Below are 20,179 nucleotides of genomic sequence, written 5' to 3' on the forward strand. Positions count from 1 at the left end.
TGGTCGATCACAAATAACCCGAGGGTCCATCTGGCATCTCAACACAGGCCACAATTGCGAATCTGGCGAAATCTGGCGGCTAGATCACGGATACTATAACCTAATATCATTACATATTTACAACAGGAACAACGCTGGCAGGCACCCAAAAGCCATATTCCCGCTTACAAAACGTCCTCGACTTATCGACTGCTCGAATCGAGCTTTTCCACAGCCGTCTGTCATCCCCGCTGTTCATTCCAAGGAGATATTCCCCACTACCGTAGCAGGTGGCCGCTCCCTTCGTTCTGATAGGGCACCTTCTGATGATCAGCAGCAGATGTCGCATTAAAGCCTTGATGAGGGTCTCGATTCTGCTCGGCTGCTATCTTCCTTCAGGGATGTTCTGCTTTGGCCGCGTCACGATATCACATATATTATTCACGGCCAACCGGCTACCGCGGCCGTCGCTTTAGCCAAAATGCAGCAGAGCACGTTGAAGCAGCTCCAAAACAACCTTGGGGCGGAACAAAGGACGCCTCACGAGTCACTGGCAGCAGAAGTGGACAGCTGGTCAGTTGTTGCAGCCTGCGACTCGCGAGTCGCCCGCCCCCTAGCCCAGTCCAGCCCCAGGCTCCCCCAGTTCAGCCCCTGCCCCTTCCCCCTGCCCCTCCGCATTCGCATTCGCATTGCCATACCCGGTACAGCACGGGGCGCCCTTATCAGCCTGGCTATCTGACAGGCTGACAGAAGCTACCTGTAGCCGCGGCAGGCAGTCATAATTCGAGGTCAGCACGGCACCGTCTATCTGCCTCAGCTGATGCTGAAAGTTCTGAGAGTTCTGAGTATTCTGAGAGTCGTGCAGATGCCGGCCCGACTGCCGAAAGACAGGTAGCAGAATTGCGAATTATGCCTGCTCCTTGCCACCCCACATTACAGCCAGCCTCAATCCGATATCGTGGGACCGCAGGTATGGAGTCACGACTCACGCAGGTACCAGTAGTTGCCTAACAGTGCGAGTCGTCGGATCGCGGCACAGCACCGCACAGCCAATCTATCCAAATCAACTATTCTGTAATGTAGCCTAGCGTCGACGAACCCCGGGGTCATTAAGTCCAAACATGATCCGAATCTTTGTCGCGTAGCCGCGGGAAGAACGGCAGTCTTGGTTCAGACTCCTGGCCCCGTCATTCTCACACTTTGTGGGCGGGCGGTTATATTTCCCGCATTTTACCGAACGCTTTAGTGATTGCGGGCAGCGCTTGACTCGAAATTGAGTAGTGTGAGCTCCCAAGGAACTGAGACGTCACGGGCTCTAACAATGACAGTCTAATGGTCGACTGCGTACCGGCAGCAACCAGCAAATAGTTTTGAGCATTCCTTCAGTCGTTGCTTGTTCTCAATCGCCAGGATCGTCGTGGACTTCGAACCGGTCCGGTTACGGAGTACTGATCGCCCAAGTAAAGCTGACAGACGGACAGGAATCTACGCCATATGCAAACATTTGAGTCACGAAAGCACGCAATAATAGACAATATCCATCCAGAGTCCCCCAATCCGACCGGATCTAGCTAAGCCCAGCCCGCACGACATTGCTCCGTACAATGGGACAATTTCTCCGCAACAGGAATGAAAGGGATCTACGTCCCGATTTGTTGAATGTAAATCCGCAAGTCGGCGGTTCTTTTGATCGATCTCGATCAGTCCAGTTGATGGAAATGTGGCAAACCATCCACTTCTCCTCTTGACGAGGAAATTCACGATATAGAATGTACTGTAGATGCAGTCGTTAGTGCAGTGACACAGCAAACATTATTGTCTCATCGTTCGAGTCTTGAACACCGCGACAGCAACCCTGAAAAGCCACCGCGGTTGGGTACATCAGGTACTGGATGTTACTGCTACCACGAAGTGGTACTTGGGTACGTACTCTCTGCAACGTAAAACTGAGACACCATAGTCACCGGTCACTAATCTGGAAAATGGGCGATAAAATGGAAGGAGCAGCCGCGTAATGTATGAATAGCGATAAATGGTCACTAATCAATCCCCATGTTCTTTCTCCGCACTCAGGATGATCTCCAGCCAGGATCGAGTGGTTCACCGTTTTCCCCAGGAGTGGAGAAGAATAGTATTCCCACCAAGTAAACAGAGCACATGAGCAACACAGCGAAATCTCTTATCGACTAGGAAATAATAACAGTTTGCAGTCAATTATTTTTAATTTTCGTATTTGGTATAGATGCTCGTGCTCTCAGATAACAGGAAGTCGGCCCATAACTCCGAAGTAGGAAGGTACTGAATCGGGATATACGTAAGGACATCCGCAAATCCTTATTGCGGGGTCTGTGAATCCAGGGCTTCAAGTCCAAGAGAATCCAACCTCGATTACCAAATCGACTGCAGAGTTTTCCTCTCCCGCACACCGACGTGCAGGATGTGATGCGACTGTGATCGTACCATGGTGATCATTAGTAACTGCAAAGGAACGGGATAGAATCGGGCTTCCCCTCCTGTCCGAAGTCGCTATGAGGAGCCCATAGAGGGCACGAACACCCCGATTTCGGTATGGTGTCATAAAGGCGTCAAATGTTAATAGACAGGCTCAAGGCGGTTTAGTTATCCTTTCTATAGTCCAGGTAGTTGCGAAGCCGCGTTACCTAATAGTGAGCAGAGGTGATTGCGTATAGCGTCGACGAGCCTACCCAAAAGGTGTTGGTAGAAATTAGGCACTCACCGCAGGTTGACTATCTATAGTCTCAGCAGGGATAGAGGTACGGAGTACCACTGTACACATCCATATATATCCTTGTGCAAAACATCATGGCCTAACCTGCCCCTACGCTGGCTCCCACCCTCACCCCGCCCCTTCACCACTGTTAAGCCTTCGAACACCGAGCCAAACAGATTCAGGGTCGATATCGGCGTTGTTACACGAAGAGGCCCGTTCCCTTGTATGTACCCATTGAGAGGCATTGCAGCCCTAGAGTGACCGGGGTGAGGTGATGCAGGTTCGCCAAGGTTGCGCGGAGTATCTATATTTGTGTGCAATGTACGCGTTGACGTACTTCTGTGCTACCTTGAGAGGACTGGCTTAACCTCAGTTCCAAGGCTGGACTGGGGGACCGCTGCGTCAGAGCACCATACGCAAGTACGCCAGTACGCCAGGTTCCGAAGTTCCTTGTTGTATATTCGGCGTTGATGAGCAGGCAATTGACAACCCTAGACTGGGACAACCAGATATTGAAGAGAGCAAGAACGAAGCTCACCACTCACATGGGATGACGCCAATATTCCACGATGATCACGTCGGATGAGAGTCGTCGTCTCTTACTCCGAACGACGCGGACTATTACCTGTCCCTCCGCCTGTTGCCTGAGATCAACTTGGTTCACATTGGTGACCTCAGGATAACCTGACCTGATTTGACTCGTCTATCATCACCCATCTAAGCGGGTGATAGGAGGAAACCAGGGTCACCCGAGCAGTGAGCGATGCCAGTAGCTCTGCTACCTCGTTATCAAGAGTTATCGAGCCCGTCCAATTCGTCATTAAAAAGCCATAAATGGTTGGCGGAAGGTCCAAATTCCCTGCGGCGGTTAATAAATGGTTGGGGCAGAATCCGGGGAAAAAGCTGGGATAGCGATATGTTTCGACCTGCTTTGCACGAACCAATAGTTCGATGCACAGGCCCACTGCAACCTGGAACCTCTAGCTGGCAACAACACAGGGAATTGTACCCGGGCGCCTTATCTGACACCATGGTGCAATGAAATTATAGATGAACGAACGTCCACCCAGTCAGGGCGCTGAAACGCCATCCTTCGAAGATAAGAGGGGAAGTTGGCGGCGTCTGCCGTTATCTCAAAAGATAAGGTAATCGGTTCGTTTCAATACCGTAAGTTGCCCCGTTGCACGCTAACACACACGGCCAGCGCTTATGGCCACGCACCCCCAAAAAAAGAAAAGTAGAAAAGCCCTGGTGAATCTCACCCCACATCCAGGGCACCAAGACTGTCCAAGACCAAAACCAAGACTAGCGGATCGGGGGATCCACGGAATTTCTGGAACGGAACGGGGGAGCTTCAGTCCAATCAAACAGCAAGGCTGTATCATGCTGATGATATCACTGATGTCGCAAAGGGAAACCCGTTCCCCAGCCCAGGCTGGCTTATCAGCCTGGAGATATGCGGGGCCGTGAATGTTCCGGATTGAGAATTTGTGATCCCATTCAGATTCCGGAGGACCTACGATGTTTATGGAGTGGGTTAATTTTTTATTTCTTGTGTTTCTCTTTTTTAAATCGATTCTTTTAAGTAGGAAATGCCGACCCTACTGCGGGGTGAGAGTGATTGGCGGAATTGGAAAACTCCCTGCCCTTGAGGGCTGAGGATGTAACTCCCCGTTGACACACCAGAGTCAGAGTCAGATTCAGTTTTGACAATCTGTCCAGAACCCCGGTACTAAGGAATAATCTAGAAGGGGGCGGGGAACATGTTCTGGACCTGGATGAACAGGGTTGTTGCAAAAGTTCAAACTAACCCTGGTCAATAATGGCTGTTAAATAGGCTGATTGTCGGAGACGAAGAACCGGGGCATAAAGCTGATGTCGCAAGCCTGTCCTCCGGCGGCAAGCGCTTTGAAAACGGCCATATGTACGCCACACTTTCACACTGTTCGCTCACTTGAGCCCAGGCTGGAGGGGGAATTTGCTCCGGATAATTGCCCCCGGACAATGTCCGCATCAAAAATGGGAGAAGCGGGTCAAGGATAGAGTATACAGACTTGGCGCCTCAGCGCTTATGTGGCTGAGCCCATAGCACGTTGTCTACATCGTCGCAGGCTGTTGGCCGGATAGTGAACCATATCATCACAAGCCGGAGTCTATGGCTGACGACATTTTCTCCGGAATTGTCCCGGAGTGTATCCGAGGGCCGGTTAAAGAGTCTGACTGTCAATCGGAAAAATATTCTCCAGATTCCCACTAACATTCTTTGTTCCTTGGAGAGGTAATCTTCGCACAGATGGGGATTATTGATTTCTTCAGGAGCCAACCGTCCTGATGGTATCTACCCCGTGTCCTTTAGCAGTTGCCGGCCCCTGTCTGAAGCTCTGGCTAGCTGCTGCTAGTGAGGTACTAGTCTGCATGCACTATGCACTATGCGACTGGGATGGCGAAGAGCTTGGAGCATGGCGGGAGATAATCCGAGTTTCCGATCATTCGCTGATAACGATGATCGACCATTATTGTCCAGGTTCCTTGTTCGGCTCGAACTGGCAATTTCACGGACAGTTGGATATTCACGACATGGACTGAAAATTGGATATCGGTCGAGTTGAGGCATCGCTGGCTTGTGATAGTCGCGAAGCACGAGTGTTCTCACATGCTCCATCTCATGCCGATGGCATGATCCTAGTACGGGGTAGTATCCGTCCTCAGGGTCTCCGCGCATACTTGCCACAACCGTCCGTGAGTCGCAGTTTTTGCAGCTTTAGCTCCCGTTTGTGTAAAGGTAACGTGCTATGGAGTCTGCCGAAATCAGTAACTTGTTGGTCAAGAAACAGTACAATAAATTGATTGCTGATACGTAGTCTTGGATTCAGGAGAAACATGGTAATGGTGGAACAAGGGGTGCCGATTGACCAGATGGGTATAGACTTAAAGATGGAGCACGGCTGAAAAGGGGATGGTTGGATGGCGTCATGCCAGGATGTGCAGCTAACTGTTAGCTAACCAGTCCTTCCAAGGAGTCGAGACATGGTCCTGCCTTAGTGGCGTACGCGGCCGTGTTTCGAGATGTCCATCTCCCGCGGCCTGGATCATGATCACACTTCCAGAGAACCGCCGGAGTATGATGAGCGATTGGATGGCTTATTGCAAAGGCACCTAGAGCAGGGCTGGCGGTCAAAGATTCCGTCAATTGCCCGTTCCCTGAGTTCCGTCCCGAGGCTCGAAGCAACTATCAGCAGGGAAGACTTGGATCGATGGGCATCTCGACCGCGCGGTGCAGGTGCAACGCCAGCAGGCTGTAGTATCGGGAAGAATCGGGAAAACGTCGGGGATGGCAGAAATGCGATTTCAGTGGTGTGATTGCGGAGAGAACCCGCTTTGCTTGCTTACCTAACTTCTCCCCAAAGGTGTCTCGGTGAAGTTTTGCCGGACATTGTCCGCCTTGAAGGCTGGAGGTCCTCTCCACTACGGAGTACTGCTCCTCCAGTCTCCACGACTTTCCTCGACGGTGGGAGTTCCGCGGGGCCGGCCAGAATTTCCCTCGGTATCGCCGTCCCGAGAGCTAGCCCTTCTCTGCCTCCGTCTGCCAGTAGTGCCGACCACAGGCTGTCCCGAATCCCGTGGTGGCCTGAGCTCGCCGCAGAGGGAAACTCAGCCGGCGTTATCTTCATTTGGACAGGGAAAGAGGCTAATGGGGTTCGACAACACTTGTTATTTGTTTGTGGTCAATGTTCTTGCCATCATGGCAGTCTGCACCATCGATTACTCTTTCGGGAAGTTGTGTAACTATCCGCTCTAGTTTGATAGTCCGGCAGTAGTGGTTATACCTCGGCTGCTTCCTTATCAGTCGCCTCTTTTACTTGAATATGGCCCATGTGGGCGGGCTTCATCACAAGAAGTCGGCCCAGTCGTCCAAATTACAAGGTCTGAGTTCAACGCAAATGTTGGCTTCTTCTGATGAAGAAAAAATTTTCTCATGGCTCAGGCTGAGACCTGCCATGATCTGGGTCCGGTGGATATCGCATCTGAGATAAGCGGTGAGAAAGAAAATTCAGTTGGCTCCATTCTCCAGTCAGACCTCAAAGTCGAATGGCGTGCATGCTCTTCTTGACTTTGTTCCCAACCTCGCAGCGATGACCCCAGATTCTGGAAGATTCAGATGAGACAAGACTTTGATGAAGTCCAATGAAGCACCTTTCACGTGCTATATCAAGGCCTAAAGGCATATCTCCGTACTTCGCTCCAAATAATGTATTTCTCAGCGCGAGGGGTTGGCGTTGAGCAGCGGTCAAGTAACCGCCAACGTCCGTTACTCCACACTTTATAGGATAAGTTCATCTCACGGTTCTTGAAACACTTCCACGATCTTATCTATCGACCCCATGTCATAAGCCTCCAGCCGGACACCTTCATCTCAAATCGCATCTTAAACAATGTGTATAAACATGGCCACGAGGAACGCGAATAATGCAAGACCGGGCAAAGGGAAAATGCTATGGCTAGCGGCCATTCTCTAATACTTTGACAGCATCCCAGTGTCTCCCGTCATATTACCGGATTAGGTGAGGAGGATGATGTCGCGCCACGATATTCTGCCGCGTCTTGCCGCCTAGAAATGCCCCGGGCCGAGCCAAAAAAGTTCCTCCTTCTTGCTTTCAATGCCTATTGGACTCACACTCGCTTGCCCTTTGCTCAATTGTAATTGCTGTTCTTGATTGAAGATTGATTTCTCTCTCAGACCTGCTGCGGACTCGGTTTCCCCTGGGTTCCTTCATTAAGTCTCCGAAAAAGTCCTCTATTTCGTTATGGCGCCCCCGCGCCAGCGAACTACAGCTGTTCAGGACGACTCACGGTCCGAAGCTTCCAGCACAACAACGAAGGAATTGAAGGCCGCGGCAGCTAAAAGCAGGAAAGGTCCTAATGTCGGCAATGCCACCGCTGTCTCTCGAGACGTCAAAGCCACGTCCAATGTGACCAGCGCGCCCGCTACACAAGGAGAGCAGTCGGACAATCTCCCAAGAGTACGTTGTCAGACAGAGTGGAAAGCCCATTTTTACAGATTTGTCCAAATCTTTCAAACTCGTCCCAGTTCGTCAGCAGTTCTTGCGCGTGAATATTAATCATAATCTCACGTTTAGATCCCTTGGTCCGAGATGCCTCTCGAATTTCTCCACTCCTACCGACACGCCTACAAATTGACCTGCCCAAGCGCACACTCGAGCGAATATGCACATAACCTCCTTTCAAGAGGAATTGGCCTCCTATCGCCAACAGCTATTGCTGCCCGGCGAGCCCAAAATCACAGTTCCCAACAATCGGACGGGTCGTTAAAATCACACCATATTCGCAGCCGCCCCAATGGCATAAGCGGAACCCCCCAGAATTCTTTCTCGAAGCGATCCGGCCCTCACAATGGAAAGGGAGCTTTGAACCATATCATCAGCCAGGACCGTGTAGCTAAGAGCCAACTCGCCACGGCTGTGCGCAAACATTTCAACAGCGCCGGACTTGTGGAGCAGGAGGCCATCGCACGGTTCCTGTACAAAGTCCGTGAAGAAGGTCGAGGCCGGCACTTCCGTCTCAAATTCCAGCCATGACAAGAACACCCAGTGTCTGCGCGTATACTTTGTGGCTGGTCCAGTCTGGTCTGGCGTTCACGGTGCTCCTGTACAAAAAAAAATAAAGAACCCTGCATCGCTTGTACGGGCTTCTTGGGGGCTTTTCTTCTCGGTTCTGGCCGCATATCCTTGTCCCTTATCTGTTTATATGATACCCCTTCTTGGTTCTTAGGCGCTTTTCGACTACCCCTCTATCTGTCTTTTCGCCGTCTTCATGTTTAGTAGTGTGTCCTGGTCTGGTTTACATCTCGGCGTCATATGGAAAGCCTTGGAAAGCCTCAGTTATAGCTCACCGATCTCGAATCATATTCGAGTTTTCAATCAGACCTAATCTTGGTACTGCCTACAACTACTGACCCTTCCGTTAGGCTACTGAAACCTAATTCTTGATCAAATCTGTGCTATGTTGGTGCAAGTGACCGCGTATCTCCTTTCCAAGTATGCAACTACTACCCGATACCTTCCACCAAAAAGTGCGCTTTGCTCTAGTTAGAGATAAGCTACCATGTAATTTGTGTTGGCTAGGAGGTTACTCATGATTTGTTATTCAGCTGAAGCTGAAAGATGCCTTCCTGCATCCCCAGCAATATGGGAATAACTCACAGCATATTTGTGTTCTCACTAACCGGATCAATATCTGTTACGATTCTACCTCGCGGTATGGCTGTATAGCTGCTGTTTACCCCTCTCTAGCCTGAAAACCTCAGATTTTATGAATATTCTTCTGATCTAATGACAGGGAGACTTGGGCTCTACCGATCAGCGTCTGCATACGAAAGACTGATTTAAAAGATAAACATAAGGAATACTGTCCCAAGTCAATTACACCTTACTAGCAGGTACCTTCAGGCGACAGAATAGAACGAGAAAGGAATATTTATGTACAATGTATAATATATTTCATTCAATTCAATGCCAACCAACCGAGCCAACGACCAGCCAACCTTAAAAGTGAGTAGTAACCATCCGGTACCATGCGACCTGCCGTCGGTAAATGCTGAAAGAAGTTGAATAGGGAAAGAGAAATAAAAGTGAAAGAGAGAGCGTTCCTCTTCGAGAAGGGAATAAAATCAGCATACTGCGGGAAGGGGTCTAAAGACTGAAACGTAGGCAGGTGAGAAAAGTACGTAAGTACATAAGCTTGCTTCAGATTCAACTCGAAAGGGCAAAGGGGGGATATAGAAAAAGAATAGTCTGCTGAAAGGAAGAAAGAGCTCGTTCAAGACAGAAAGACAGACAAAGGGGGATATAGAAGAAAGAATAGTCTGTGTGAGGTGACAGATTTCGTCAAGACAAAAAGACAGACAAAGATGAGCAAGTGGACTTCCAGACCCAACCCAAGACACCGTGCCGAACCGCAACTGTGATGAAGATCGCGACTTAGCTGAACACCCGTACAGAGTTATCTGCGCATCCTGTCGCAATAACACATCGGAACGAAGGCTTAAAGGCGTCCTTTTTACCAGCCTTCTCGCCGGCGGGATCGGGGTTATCGGTATTAGGGCTGGGCGCCCATCTGATGCAACTAACAAAATGCTCGTGAGCGCCAGAGATTGTCTTGACTAATCTCCCTTCCTGGGAAAGATCCCAGCATCGTATCGTTTTATCATCAGAAACACTAAAAAGGTATTTTCCACCTGGATGGAATACTAGACCTCGCACCCAGTTGTCGTGGCCGTGCAGGGTCTTTATCAGTCTTCCTCTCGCTTCCCAGAGCTTGATAGTTTTATCCCTGGCTCCTGTTGCGACGAATTCACAGGAGCTTGTCGCAGGAGGGGGTTTTTTGAGTCCAGCTAGTGTTGCTAAATGCTCATAGCTCGCTGGAGGGGCAAAAACACAGCACTCAATGAAGTTCTCGTGGCCTAATAACGCGGCCTTTGGTTCGGCTGATGAGACCTCCCACACTGTTATTGCCTGATCCCGGCCGCCGGATACGAGCCACTTCCCATCGAACGAAGGCGACACGTCTCGGATCCAGGACTCTGTCGCTGACTTGATAACCTTAACACAAAATCCCGTCGAAACATCCCATATCCGCAGCGTTCCGTCTCTACTGGCGGATATGAGGTGGTTATCATTGGATGTTAAGAAGCGCACGGATGAGACTGAGTGGTCATGACCTGAGAGTGTCCGAATGTTTGCGTAGTCCTTGCTTGGGTCCCAGAGCTTGATTGTAAGGTCGCTAGAACAGGACGCTAGTAGGGTATTTCCTTTTTGCCCACCATAATCAAGACCTGAGACACCTCTTATATGCCCCTTCAGAGTCCGCTCTATTTCCCCAAGTTCCCAATCCCATATCTTTATCGTGCAATCTTCAGAACCGGATGCGAGCGATGTGAACACAGGATGGAACGCAACGCAAGTCACGGCGTCTCGGTGCGATGTCAATGTATGTGTCGATGACGGTTTAGGAAGCCAATTGGTCGGATCTTGGTTCTTCGCACGAGCCGCTGATGGAGAGGCTTCAAGTTCAGCTTGAAGGCTACGGACTTCGGCCTCTAAATCATTTATCTGCATTTCCGGTCAACAATCATCCTCCGACGAACATTGTCCCATGCTTTCGGTCCGTACTCTTCTTTGCAGTCGGGCAATTCCCGTCCATTTTTTCTCTAATACACCTTCGAACTTCTTACATGTGGCTTCATTGTAACTCTCATCGAATTGAAGCTCTTCGCGTAGCGTTTCGGCAGTCTGGGGCGCATTTATCACTGAAAGGTAAGCGAGCATGGCTTTGTGCCTAGACGCGCATCGTCAATAATACTCTGGGTACAGAATATTGAGTGCAATGCTTACAGTGCCTCCGCTTGCGGAGCTGTCAATATTTGGCTCATGGTTGTTTGTGTTCGCAAATGTTGGGGTTTCCGATATAAAGTGGGTTGTCTTTAATCGCAGCGGAGGCCGCACGTACTCACGGTCGAACAACTAGGCCAGCAGTGTTCATAATCAACAGCACGAATAGTCATCAAGACATAGATAGGCATGAAAGCGCAGCTGGGAGTTGAAACTGGAGCACAAGCAAACGCCGCGGAGAGCCCCTCAGACCGAGCGGTGTCACGTCACGTGATGTAGATACGGCAGCAAGCCACCGCCTTCATAATCCTGAGGGGAACACGATACGGTCATGGAGCAGTTGTTACTCCGTAAAAATGAGGTTATTATAGATATATTGTTATTATAGCTGCAGTCAAGCAATCTGGAAAATATGGGAGCCAGGGTTCTCGCGACTAAGATCCCAAGTAATTGCCCTTAATTTAACCAGCCCTAAGTCACGCCTTCCCCTCATTTATTTCTCATCGCATTTCGCAGCCGGGCTTCGTCCAGTCTGATTCTCCCCGAGTCTTCCATTTTTGATTCGCTTGCTTCTTTACCACTTTCTCTCCGCCGACAGGCTGTTTGTTCTGGATGCTGTCCAAACTCAACCATGGCTACTGACTCGCTCGTCCACATCTCGGCCCTCGTAGTTGATGCAGCCGCCCGCTTCGATTAGACATTTCTGCTAGCGAGTCTATTTCAGTATCGGAAAACAGAAAAAGAAAAAGCAAAATTAGCCCAGGAAAGTCGCGTGCATCTGCTAGTTTTGTATCAACAAGATCATTGTCAAAAGGTAAATGAGCTGGCCCTTCCATCGCACCATTCTCCATACCTGCTTCCATTCCCTGAGATGTTGCCCCGCAAGGTTAGGCATTGGATAATGGCATCGCAACCATGTCGGAGACGCCTCTATGCTCGCCGTTCGCAGACTAAAAAATGTGCAAGCAGGACCGCTTGGCCACTTTTCCAATACGACATCGCGCTCGGTATCCGCTGTTGAGTGCTTCTAATACTAGCCTGGCCTCGCGAACAAGGAACCGATCATTAGCATTGGAAAAGAATGGCACAAGACGACAGTGCGAGGATCATATGCGCTGATGCACCAGGGGCCGCCTCCAAAATGAAGTCGAGGCCAGATTCCACAGCGGGCGTCCCGTCCTTGTCAACCGATAGCGCCTCCACGCGCTCAACACCATCAAGTCTGTCGCTGCGTACCATGTGGGCATCGGGAGTTATCGGTGGCGGTATTTTGGAAGAGGATGTTACGGGAGCCCTTGTCTTGCCCACTGACCATATAAACCAACGGCATATACAGTCTCGTTCCCCACCGTCTTCACCTCTTCCTCGTCAGCAGCAAATATATATCTGCCTCTTTCACATACTCGACTGCCACGACACTTTCGACAATTGCGAGCAATGGAAGACGCATGTTTTAAGTCATTTTCGTACGCATGAGCCCCCGGACACAGCTCGATGCCCATTATGTCCAGCGCAGCGATTCAGCAGCACTCCCCATCAGAGAGCCTGGGATCTTATGCTCAAGCATGTGGATGTGGCTCACTATCAACAGGGCCAGACTCTCTCAGGAAGTCGGCCCGATTTCGAACTGATGCGATATCTTTATAACCTGAGGGTGATCAGCGTTGATCAGTTCAAGGCTATGCAGCTTGCACCCCAGCCATCCAGCCCGGCATATCATCGGCGGCAGGACACGGTCCGTGCAAGTGTTGGTTCGTCGGATGAGCCATACTGCGTTCCATATAGCCGACGACGAGAGGATAGAATGCGAGGGCAGCGACGAGGTTTCAATGTGTCATAGGCAATGCGGGTGCGTTGTCGTTATTTCTCTTACGATTCTCCGGTCAGTATTCTCGACTCATTGTATTCAGCTCTTTTTGGTCCAGTAAGCCACGCAGGCGAATATTAACTGTCGACAATTTGGATGGAACAATAGCCTGTGTTTCAGGTAGTTTCACCAGCATGTATGATTTAGCTGATTTCTTATTCTTGTTCACGATTTGATGCCTGTATTATGACCATGGGTTCCATTTGAATGGCAAGTGCACGGAAGGGATCACGGGTTTATCAAAACTCTTCACTTGAGGGGTCGCCTCACAGAGTCAAAACTCGGTGAAGCGCAATCTGGATGTATCGCATCGCCCCGCAACGCTCGTATTGGTCGATCCTTGATTTGCTCAACGATTAACAGAGTGTGGTGGATATATCTCATGTGGCTGTACTGCGCTCAAGTAACCTTGCATTGCGCTGCGCTTGTACGCCAGCAGGAATGTGAGACACAAAATTCGACATGGAATGCAATTGCCAGGCATCTTACTTCCTATACTGACAGTATAAGGCCATCTAACAGCTGCTAGCATGGGCTAACCGTCTAATCTCCCACAAATATTAATTAAATATGAAGTCGATGAGTGAAATGAAACATATATAGTTTGCAGAAACTCTTTCCATGCAGAATGAATCATTAACGCACAAAAGCTTAGATAAACCAAAGGAGCAAAACTAAGCAGCCAGCGCCTACTCAGTAGCAAGTGACCACAGTCTTCGAAAAGAAATGAACTAGAAAAGATGTCCAAAGTTGGCGTCACGGCTGTACACAGCGGAGACGATGGCGGAAACAAACAGGACAAACATGTTCTCGCTCCACATCCGCTGTTGCAAAAGACGTTCCAGTGCAGCCAGCAGCTTGGAAGTCAACGTTATTATTGTTACCTTCGGGCGTGCAAGTTCCCGATCTCAGAATATATCGCAGCCTACGGTGTCCCGACTACTGTTCTCATTGTATCTCTAGGAACGAGCTTCCGGTCATACCTCCCCTCTAACGACCTGCCGATTCCCCTCCTTTCTCCCCGCGTCTCAAAATCAAACCACATACCCGTTGGACACGATGGAGCGATTATCGATCAATGACCCCCCTGGTGCTGGACCGCATGGGAACCTGCCCCAGGGGATCCCTCCACAAGGAAACCTAGGACCAATGACACACGGACCGCCGCAATTACCACCCCAGATGTTCACAACCGCGGCGCAGTTATTAGACTTGACGGATAGTACGTTTACTTTCCTGGTCCCCCTGGCACCAGGCTGACACCTTCAAGAGAAGCTAGTATTGGTCTTACGAGATGGGAGAAAGCTGATTGGGGTTTTGAGGACGTGGGACCAATTTGGTATGGAAGTCTCGACAGGCGCCCCCGGTCGCCGGCGTCCGCTAACTCCCGGCTTTCGTCATTTAGCGAACCTTCTCCTTCAGGATACAGTAGAGCGGATGTATGCGGGTAACCTGTACACAGATATCCCGCGCGGAGTGTTCCTGGTTCGAGGAGAGAACGTACTGTTGTTGGGTGAGATTGTACGATCATTCTGGCCTCAATATATGCTGGCACCATAATAAGATACTGACCTGTGGGCTTTCGTATCTACAGGACCTAGACAAGGAAGACGACATACCGCCGAATCTCATAAAGGCGACGTTCAAGGAAGTCTTCGAGTTGAAGAAGAAGGAAGATAACGAACGGAAGTCTCACGATAAGAAGCGGAATAACAAGCTACAAGAGCTCGGCTTCGAAGCTGAACATAGCGGGGAAATCCTCTTCTAGAATGAGTAGAGACATCGACGTCCGAATAGTTGCTTTCTTCCTTCACCGAATGGTCGATGTCTATTCTACGGCTTGCCTCGAACGGTACCATAAACGGATATGGTTCTCAAGCATCTGCTAGAACTCGATTGGTCGAGTCACAGACTGCTGGGCTGTCGCAATGGCCAGGCTAGGCAGTTCAATTTTGATGTAGTGCCGTTGCCAGGCTGCAACACGGATTCTGAATCGCAACACGAGGCCGCGATCAAGGACGAAAATCTAACATGATGGTATGGGTTATGGTGCCCTTGTGAAGAAGAGTGACGGCACAAACTGCGGGTGTTCCCGTAAATACAAATTAGAAGAATGCGCGATGATATGATGCCAATACATGACTCAGTTCTTAGTCTAGTATCGGCCTGAATGTATGAACTGGCGGTGTTGCACTGAAGCCTTGATGCCTGAACTTCCTCGTGAGACAGCGATAGATGTAACGATGGGTATTCAACACTATCAGGCAAGCCAAAAAAAATCATGTCTAGCAGACTAGCAAAATAGAAATAAAAACTGCCTATCTTCTGTTCTCTTGTAGATCAAATTGAGACACTTATCGCTGTGCTATCGATACCGCCGCCAAGAATCTGTACCTTTTTTTTTCGACCACAAAAAAGTCTCCGCAATCTTGCAAACTTCTTCTCTCGCCGCTTCTTTGCCCTGTCAACACCAGGTTTTTTGATAACGGCTTCTCAATTCGCCTGTCGGTCGATCCGTTCATCATGGCGACCCTGGCCGAGAGGCTTGAGAAGATCAAGTCCCCCAAATTACAGAATCAGCACCATGTTAGTGCCAACCCGCTGAGGCCCCTTCCACACTGCTAACAAACGCTTCTTTAGACCGCCGTGGTGCTGAACGCTGTGGAGGATACACTACGGGATCAGAAAGCAGATTTTTCACCTACTGCCTACTTTGCCGCACTTCTAGCCCTCCTTTCGCAGTCTCTGTCTGCCGCACAAGGCATCGTCAATAAAGACTTAGCGACCTCTGTCGTTTATCTCCTCGATATCACCACCAACTACGTCCCTGCGCCCATTCTCCAGTCCAAGTTCTCCCAGATCCTCACCAGTCTCGCGCCTGCGCTTTCCCTCCCCGAGGTTGATGCTCCGCTTCTCCGACCGTCCATTGGCTGTCTAGAGTCACTACTCATTGCACAGGATGCAGCGGCGTGGAATCTCCCCCATACCCAGATTGGTCCCCGGCGGGCCATTGCGGGACTGCTCAGTTTGTCCGTGGATCATCGCCCGAAAGTGCGAAAGAGGGCGCAGGATGCCCTTATTAAGGTTCTCAAGACACCCCCGCCTACCCCCGCTCTCGATCACCCGGCTGCCGATATGTGCGCGGAATCTGCCCTAAAAACTCTTGGCGACAGCATTGCCGCTGCGTCAAAACAAAAACGCGGGCGCAACGATCCTCACAACCGAGAGAACCATGACCCTTTAGTAATCCATTCTTTGCAATTGGTAAAGACGGTGGCGGTTGCGTCAGGCGGCTGGCCGAGCAAGAAGATCGAGCCCCTGTGTGAGCTGTTGATGAACGCATCCCGATCAACCAATGAGTACATTACCATGGGCGCTTTCGAAGTGTTTGAGGTTATTTTCTCCAGTATGGCCAATGAGTTCACTTCGTCGAAACTTCCCCGTCTTCTCGAGGCGATCTCTGAGTTGAAGCCGGCGCAGAATGATTCGCAGCTTCTGCCTCCGTGGATTGCCGTGCTGTCACGCGGTTACGATGTATCTGCGCAAATCAGCCCTGAAGATACGTTTGAGAAGTTACCCGAACTGTTTAACATGATCTCCAGCTATCTTGCGTCCCCCTCGAGCAATATCCGAGTCTCCGCATCTGAGTGCCTGGTTTCGTTTGTCGCCAACTGTATCCCGGCTAGTGTCATAATTGAACCATCCGTCTATGACGAAAAAACTCTAGAGAAGCTCGCAAAGTCAACGAAGGACTTGCTTTCAGTGAAGTACCAAGCCGCTTGGATGGAAGTCTTCAATGTCTGTGCTGCCATGTTTGAGAGTTTCAAGTGGCAATCCAGCCCCTTCCTAGACGACATCGTCAAAACCGTTGGAGAATTACGCAGCAACGAAGCTTTCCAAGGAAAGAAAGAGGCGGATAATGTCCTTGGTGCCGCTATTGAAGCCATGGGCCCCGAAGCTGTTCTAAAGATTCTCCCCCTTAATCTGATTGAGCAGAAAGCTGGCCAACCAGGCCGAGTCTGGTTCCTCCCGATACTCCGCGACAGCGTCACCAATACGAATTTGAGCCATTTCCGTTCCGAATTCGTTCCCCTCAGTGAAGCTCTTTACCAGAGGGTCATGGAGTATGCATCGGCGGAGAAGACGGTGGAAGTGAAGATCTTCGAAACCCTTGTTCAGCAAACCTGGGCTATTCTCCCAGGATACTGCGAGCTTCCGCTTGACTTGATTGAATCTTTCGACCAGAGTTTCGCGGAACTGCTCTCTAATATTCTGTACAAGCAGACTGACCTGCGAGTTGACATCTGCAAGGCACTTCAAAATCTTGTTGAGTCTAACCAGGCCATCTTATCTGTGGAGAATGAGGAAGATGATCTTATTCTGCAGCGCAGAATTACGAAGGAGGCGGCTAAGAAGAATATTGCGCATTTGGCCGGATTTGCCAGCAACCTGCTGGCAGTTCTTTTCAATGTGTACAGCCAGACACTGCCGCATTACCGAGGCTACATTCTGCAATGTATCAATGCTTATTTGAGCATCACGCCTGAGAAGGTCAGTAACATCCTTTGTCGCATGCTTATCCCAGACTAACCAAGTTCAGGAATTGAATGATACCTTCGAACGTGTGACTCAGATGCTCGAGTCCTCGGTGACTTCCGAGCAGGAAGCAGCCAAGCAGGGCAACCAGCCTACAAACTCCGGAGACAAAATGCCGCCAACTTCCCACACGCTCATTGACCTTGTCATCGCAATGTCAATATACCTACCTCGTTCGAGCTTTGCTGCACTCTTCTCTCTCGCGGCAGCGATTCTGAATGGTGGCACTGCCGATCAGCAGCTCATCAAAAAGGCCTACAAGTTAATTCCGCGCTTAGCTACAACGGAGACAGGAGCTGCTGCGCTAAGAGAAAGGAACGCAGAGCTCCAGAGCCTCATGCTTGCTACGGCTGACAAGACACCTGCATCCGCGCGCCGGGATCGTATGCTCGCCATCCATGAACTCGTCTCACACCTCCCAACTTCCGATCTCCATTTTATCCCTTCAATTCTCTCAGAGGTTGTACTGGGCTGCAAAGAGAGTAATGAGAAAGCCCGCACTGCTTCGTTTGACCTGCTTATTCAGCTTGCGAAACGCACCATCGACCCCGACCTGAACCCACCGGGCACCACCATCCGGAACTCTCTTGTCCCTCATATGCCTGACGATGCCCCTGATGCTCCTGCCACGATTGAGGAGTTCTTCACAATGGTTTCTGCTGGTCTCGCTGGTAGCTCACCACACATGGTAGCCGCCTCGGTGACCGCGTTGTCGCGACTCTTTTTCGACTTCCACAAGGACATCCAGTCCGCCATACGGCTGGATCTGGTCCAAACAGTGGAACTGTTCCTCACAAGCAATAACCGAGAGATTGTCCGGTCCGTTCTTGGTTTTGTCAAAGTTGCCGTTGTCGTCCTCTCGGACGACGAGCTGCGTCCGCGGCTGAACACCCTAGTGCCAAACCTAATGGTTTGGAGCAAAGAACACAAGGGCCGTCTCAAGAGCAAAGTAAAGGGCATCCTAGACCGGTTAATCCGCCGATTCGGGGCCGCCCCGCTGGAAGAACTTGTCGGCGAAGCGGACCGCAAACTCGTAGTCAACATCCGCAAGCTTCGCGAGCGCCGCAAGAAGAAGAAGAAGGAAGGCGAAGCCGGTGATGACGAGGATGGAGACGATAGCCACAACCCAGGAACAGCCGACAAGAACACCAAATCCTTCGGAAACGCTTTCGACAAGGCCGTCTACGACTCGGACTTCTCCGACTCCGACGACGATGCCAGTGAAATCAGCGTTGATGAGGAAGGAACAACCCATGTCCAGAGTAAGGGCGGTCGCAAGGCCCAAGGCCGAAAAGGTAAACAGAGCGAGCAGTACATCCGTGAACTCTCCCCTGAAGATAACCCGCTCGATCTCCTCGCCCCCGACGCCCTCGCCAACATCTCCACCACAAAACCTAGCGTGCGCTTCCTTAATACAGGTCCGGGTTCGCGCCGCAAGCACGCTGCCAAGGTCGGTCCTGACGGCCGTCTGCTTCTCGGTGGTGATGACGACGCCGAGGACATCGATATGGCTGGCGGAGACGGTGATAACGGCGAGAGCGGAATCAACGCGTATGTCCAGGCCGTTGCTGGACCTGATGCCATCCGCCGCGGCCAGCGCGGGAAGATTAAGATGGCACAGGCGCAGAAGAAAAAGTCCCAGCGGGACGACGAGATGGATGTCGATGATGACAATGAGAACAGTGCCAACACAAACCGACAATCTTCCTCTCATGCTGGAAGGGGAGCTCCAGGTCGTGGCAGTAGTCGCGGAGGCAGCAATCCTCCTGGTCGTCGGGGTCTGGGCATGCCCAAGACCCACGGTCCCAGCGGGATCCAGAAGCGTCGGAATCCGCGCGGAGGACGGAGCGGGCGAGGTGGCATTCGTGTTGGAAGAGAAAGGGGGCGGAGGTAACGGATTGAATGGAATGGCATTGATCATGCCATATGATATTGGAGTCTACTGTCAAAGATGAAATGACCGATCAAAAAGATTCAACGCAACGGCTAGAAAAATGTTATGAACATGCACTGATTCCAGTCATCTCATCTTTCCTTGTTATTTATGAATACTCACCTTCGTGTTATTAGGCTAGTCCAGGCTGGTATCTGTATACCCTCTATCCATTCACTATTGTTCAGTCCTGCATTTCTTGTCAATTCCTTGATTGTGCACAATTTTTAACCCGAAGTTGGATCTGGTGAGTGCATACCGTGCTCCTGTTGAGTATCTCACAAGTAATTATGTGCCGATAACTTCTGTTCTCCTCCAGCCCAATGTCGTACAATTACATACACACGTAGCGTAGGTGCCTAGATTAACCTGTTGACAACTAGGCTCTGGAGCGACACCCGCGTTCTCATTTTCATTCTTGGTATCTAGGCTACAACAGTACAGAACTATAGGCAGCCTGACCCCTGTCTTCAATTCTCTGACCTAATGCCAACCTCCATGCCAAGGCCATCTGCGAAACAATCACCATTCAGTCGAGAGCACAACTATCAGAAGTCATCACGCAGTTGGAGGTACGACAGCTAGGTATGCATGCAGCCAGCCTTGCAGATCGCTCTTACATAATGGGAATATGAAATTGGAACTCAAAGTGAGGAGGTTTACGG

The 20,179-nt window shown here is 50.4% G+C and overlaps 5 protein-coding genes across 5 annotated transcripts; 4 read left to right on the forward strand and 1 right to left on the reverse strand.

Moving 5' to 3' along the window:
- Window positions 1-7,515: 7,515 nt before the first annotated feature.
- BDW70DRAFT_160937 (histone deacetylase complex subunit SAP30 Sin3-binding domain-containing protein) lies at window positions 7,516-8,307 on the forward strand (the record flags this gene model as incomplete). Its single annotated transcript, XM_073740917.1, has 2 exons — window positions 7,516-7,731; window positions 7,849-8,307. The coding sequence occupies 2 exons, from the start codon at window positions 7,516-7,518 to the stop codon at window positions 8,305-8,307; spliced, it is 675 nt and encodes a 224-aa protein (XP_073594901.1).
- A 966-nt stretch (window positions 8,308-9,273) lies between these two features.
- On the reverse strand, window positions 9,274-11,301 carry BDW70DRAFT_138225 (WD40 repeat domain-containing protein). Its single transcript, XM_073737180.1, has 3 exons — window positions 11,122-11,301; window positions 10,900-11,065; window positions 9,274-10,839 (listed from the first exon to the last, which is right to left on the reverse strand). The coding sequence occupies exons 1-3, from the start codon at window positions 11,157-11,159 to the stop codon at window positions 9,709-9,711; spliced, it is 1,335 nt and encodes a 444-aa protein (XP_073594902.1). The 5' UTR covers window positions 11,160-11,301; the 3' UTR covers window positions 9,274-9,708.
- A 401-nt stretch (window positions 11,302-11,702) lies between these two features.
- Window positions 11,703-13,465, forward strand: BDW70DRAFT_138227 (uncharacterized protein). Its single transcript, XM_073737181.1, has 2 exons — window positions 11,703-11,932; window positions 12,088-13,465. Exon 2 carries the CDS (start codon window positions 12,200-12,202, stop codon window positions 12,956-12,958), a length of 759 nt encoding a protein of 252 aa, XP_073594903.1. The 5' UTR covers window positions 11,703-11,932; window positions 12,088-12,199; the 3' UTR covers window positions 12,959-13,465.
- A 396-nt stretch (window positions 13,466-13,861) lies between these two features.
- On the forward strand, window positions 13,862-15,284 carry BDW70DRAFT_138228 (U6 snRNA-associated Sm-like protein LSm1). The gene is made up of 4 exons (XM_073737182.1): window positions 13,862-14,207; window positions 14,256-14,324; window positions 14,391-14,506; window positions 14,580-15,284. Exons 1-4 carry the CDS (start codon window positions 14,045-14,047, stop codon window positions 14,751-14,753), a joined length of 522 nt encoding a protein of 173 aa, XP_073594904.1. The 5' UTR covers window positions 13,862-14,044; the 3' UTR covers window positions 14,754-15,284.
- A 155-nt stretch (window positions 15,285-15,439) lies between these two features.
- On the forward strand, window positions 15,440-19,780 carry BDW70DRAFT_138231 (mRNA-binding protein RRP12). The gene is made up of 3 exons (XM_073737183.1): window positions 15,440-15,571; window positions 15,626-17,536; window positions 17,586-19,780. Exons 1-3 carry the CDS (start codon window positions 15,509-15,511, stop codon window positions 19,473-19,475), a joined length of 3,864 nt encoding a protein of 1,287 aa, XP_073594905.1. The 5' UTR covers window positions 15,440-15,508; the 3' UTR covers window positions 19,476-19,780.
- The last annotated feature ends 399 nt before the right edge of the window (window positions 19,781-20,179 follow it).

This window comes from Aspergillus foveolatus (genome assembly GCF_047715535.1).
Source record: "Aspergillus foveolatus strain CBS 279.81 unplaced genomic scaffold BDW70scaffold_32, whole genome shotgun sequence".
Lineage (NCBI taxonomy): Eukaryota > Fungi > Ascomycota > Eurotiomycetes > Eurotiales > Aspergillaceae > Aspergillus > Aspergillus foveolatus.

What these genes read in the sequence shown, in the direction of transcription:
- BDW70DRAFT_138227 (XM_073737181.1), top strand. Translation starts at nt 12,200, where the DNA reads ATGGCACAAGACGACAGTGCGAGGATCATATGCGCTGATGCACCAGGG.
- BDW70DRAFT_138228 (XM_073737182.1), top strand. Translation starts at nt 14,045, where the DNA reads ATGGAGCGATTATCGATCAATGACCCCCCTGGTGCTGGACCGCATGGG. An exon ending in GTTATTAGACTTGACGGATA is followed by an intron (nt 14,208 to 14,255) that starts GTACGTTTACTT and finishes GACACCTTCAAG; the next exon opens with AGAAGCTAGTATTGGTCTTA. An exon ending in GAGGACGTGGGACCAATTTG is followed by an intron (nt 14,325 to 14,390) that starts GTATGGAAGTCT and finishes TTCGTCATTTAG; the next exon opens with CGAACCTTCTCCTTCAGGAT.
- BDW70DRAFT_138231 (XM_073737183.1), top strand. Translation starts at nt 15,509, where the DNA reads ATGGCGACCCTGGCCGAGAGGCTTGAGAAGATCAAGTCCCCCAAATTA. An exon ending in AATTACAGAATCAGCACCAT is followed by an intron (nt 15,572 to 15,625) that starts GTTAGTGCCAAC and finishes ACGCTTCTTTAG; the next exon opens with ACCGCCGTGGTGCTGAACGC. An exon ending in TGAGCATCACGCCTGAGAAG is followed by an intron (nt 17,537 to 17,585) that starts GTCAGTAACATC and finishes AACCAAGTTCAG; the next exon opens with GAATTGAATGATACCTTCGA.
- BDW70DRAFT_138225 (XM_073737180.1), bottom strand. Translation starts at nt 11,159, where the DNA reads ATGAGCCAAATATTGACAGCTCCGCAAGCGGAGGCACT. An exon ending in GCTCCGCAAGCGGAGGCACT is followed by an intron (nt 11,066 to 11,121) that starts GTAAGCATTGCA and finishes ATGCGCGTCTAG; the next exon opens with GCACAAAGCCATGCTCGCTT. An exon ending in TTGCCCGACTGCAAAGAAGA is followed by an intron (nt 10,840 to 10,899) that starts GTACGGACCGAA and finishes CCGGAAATGCAG; the next exon opens with ATAAATGATTTAGAGGCCGA.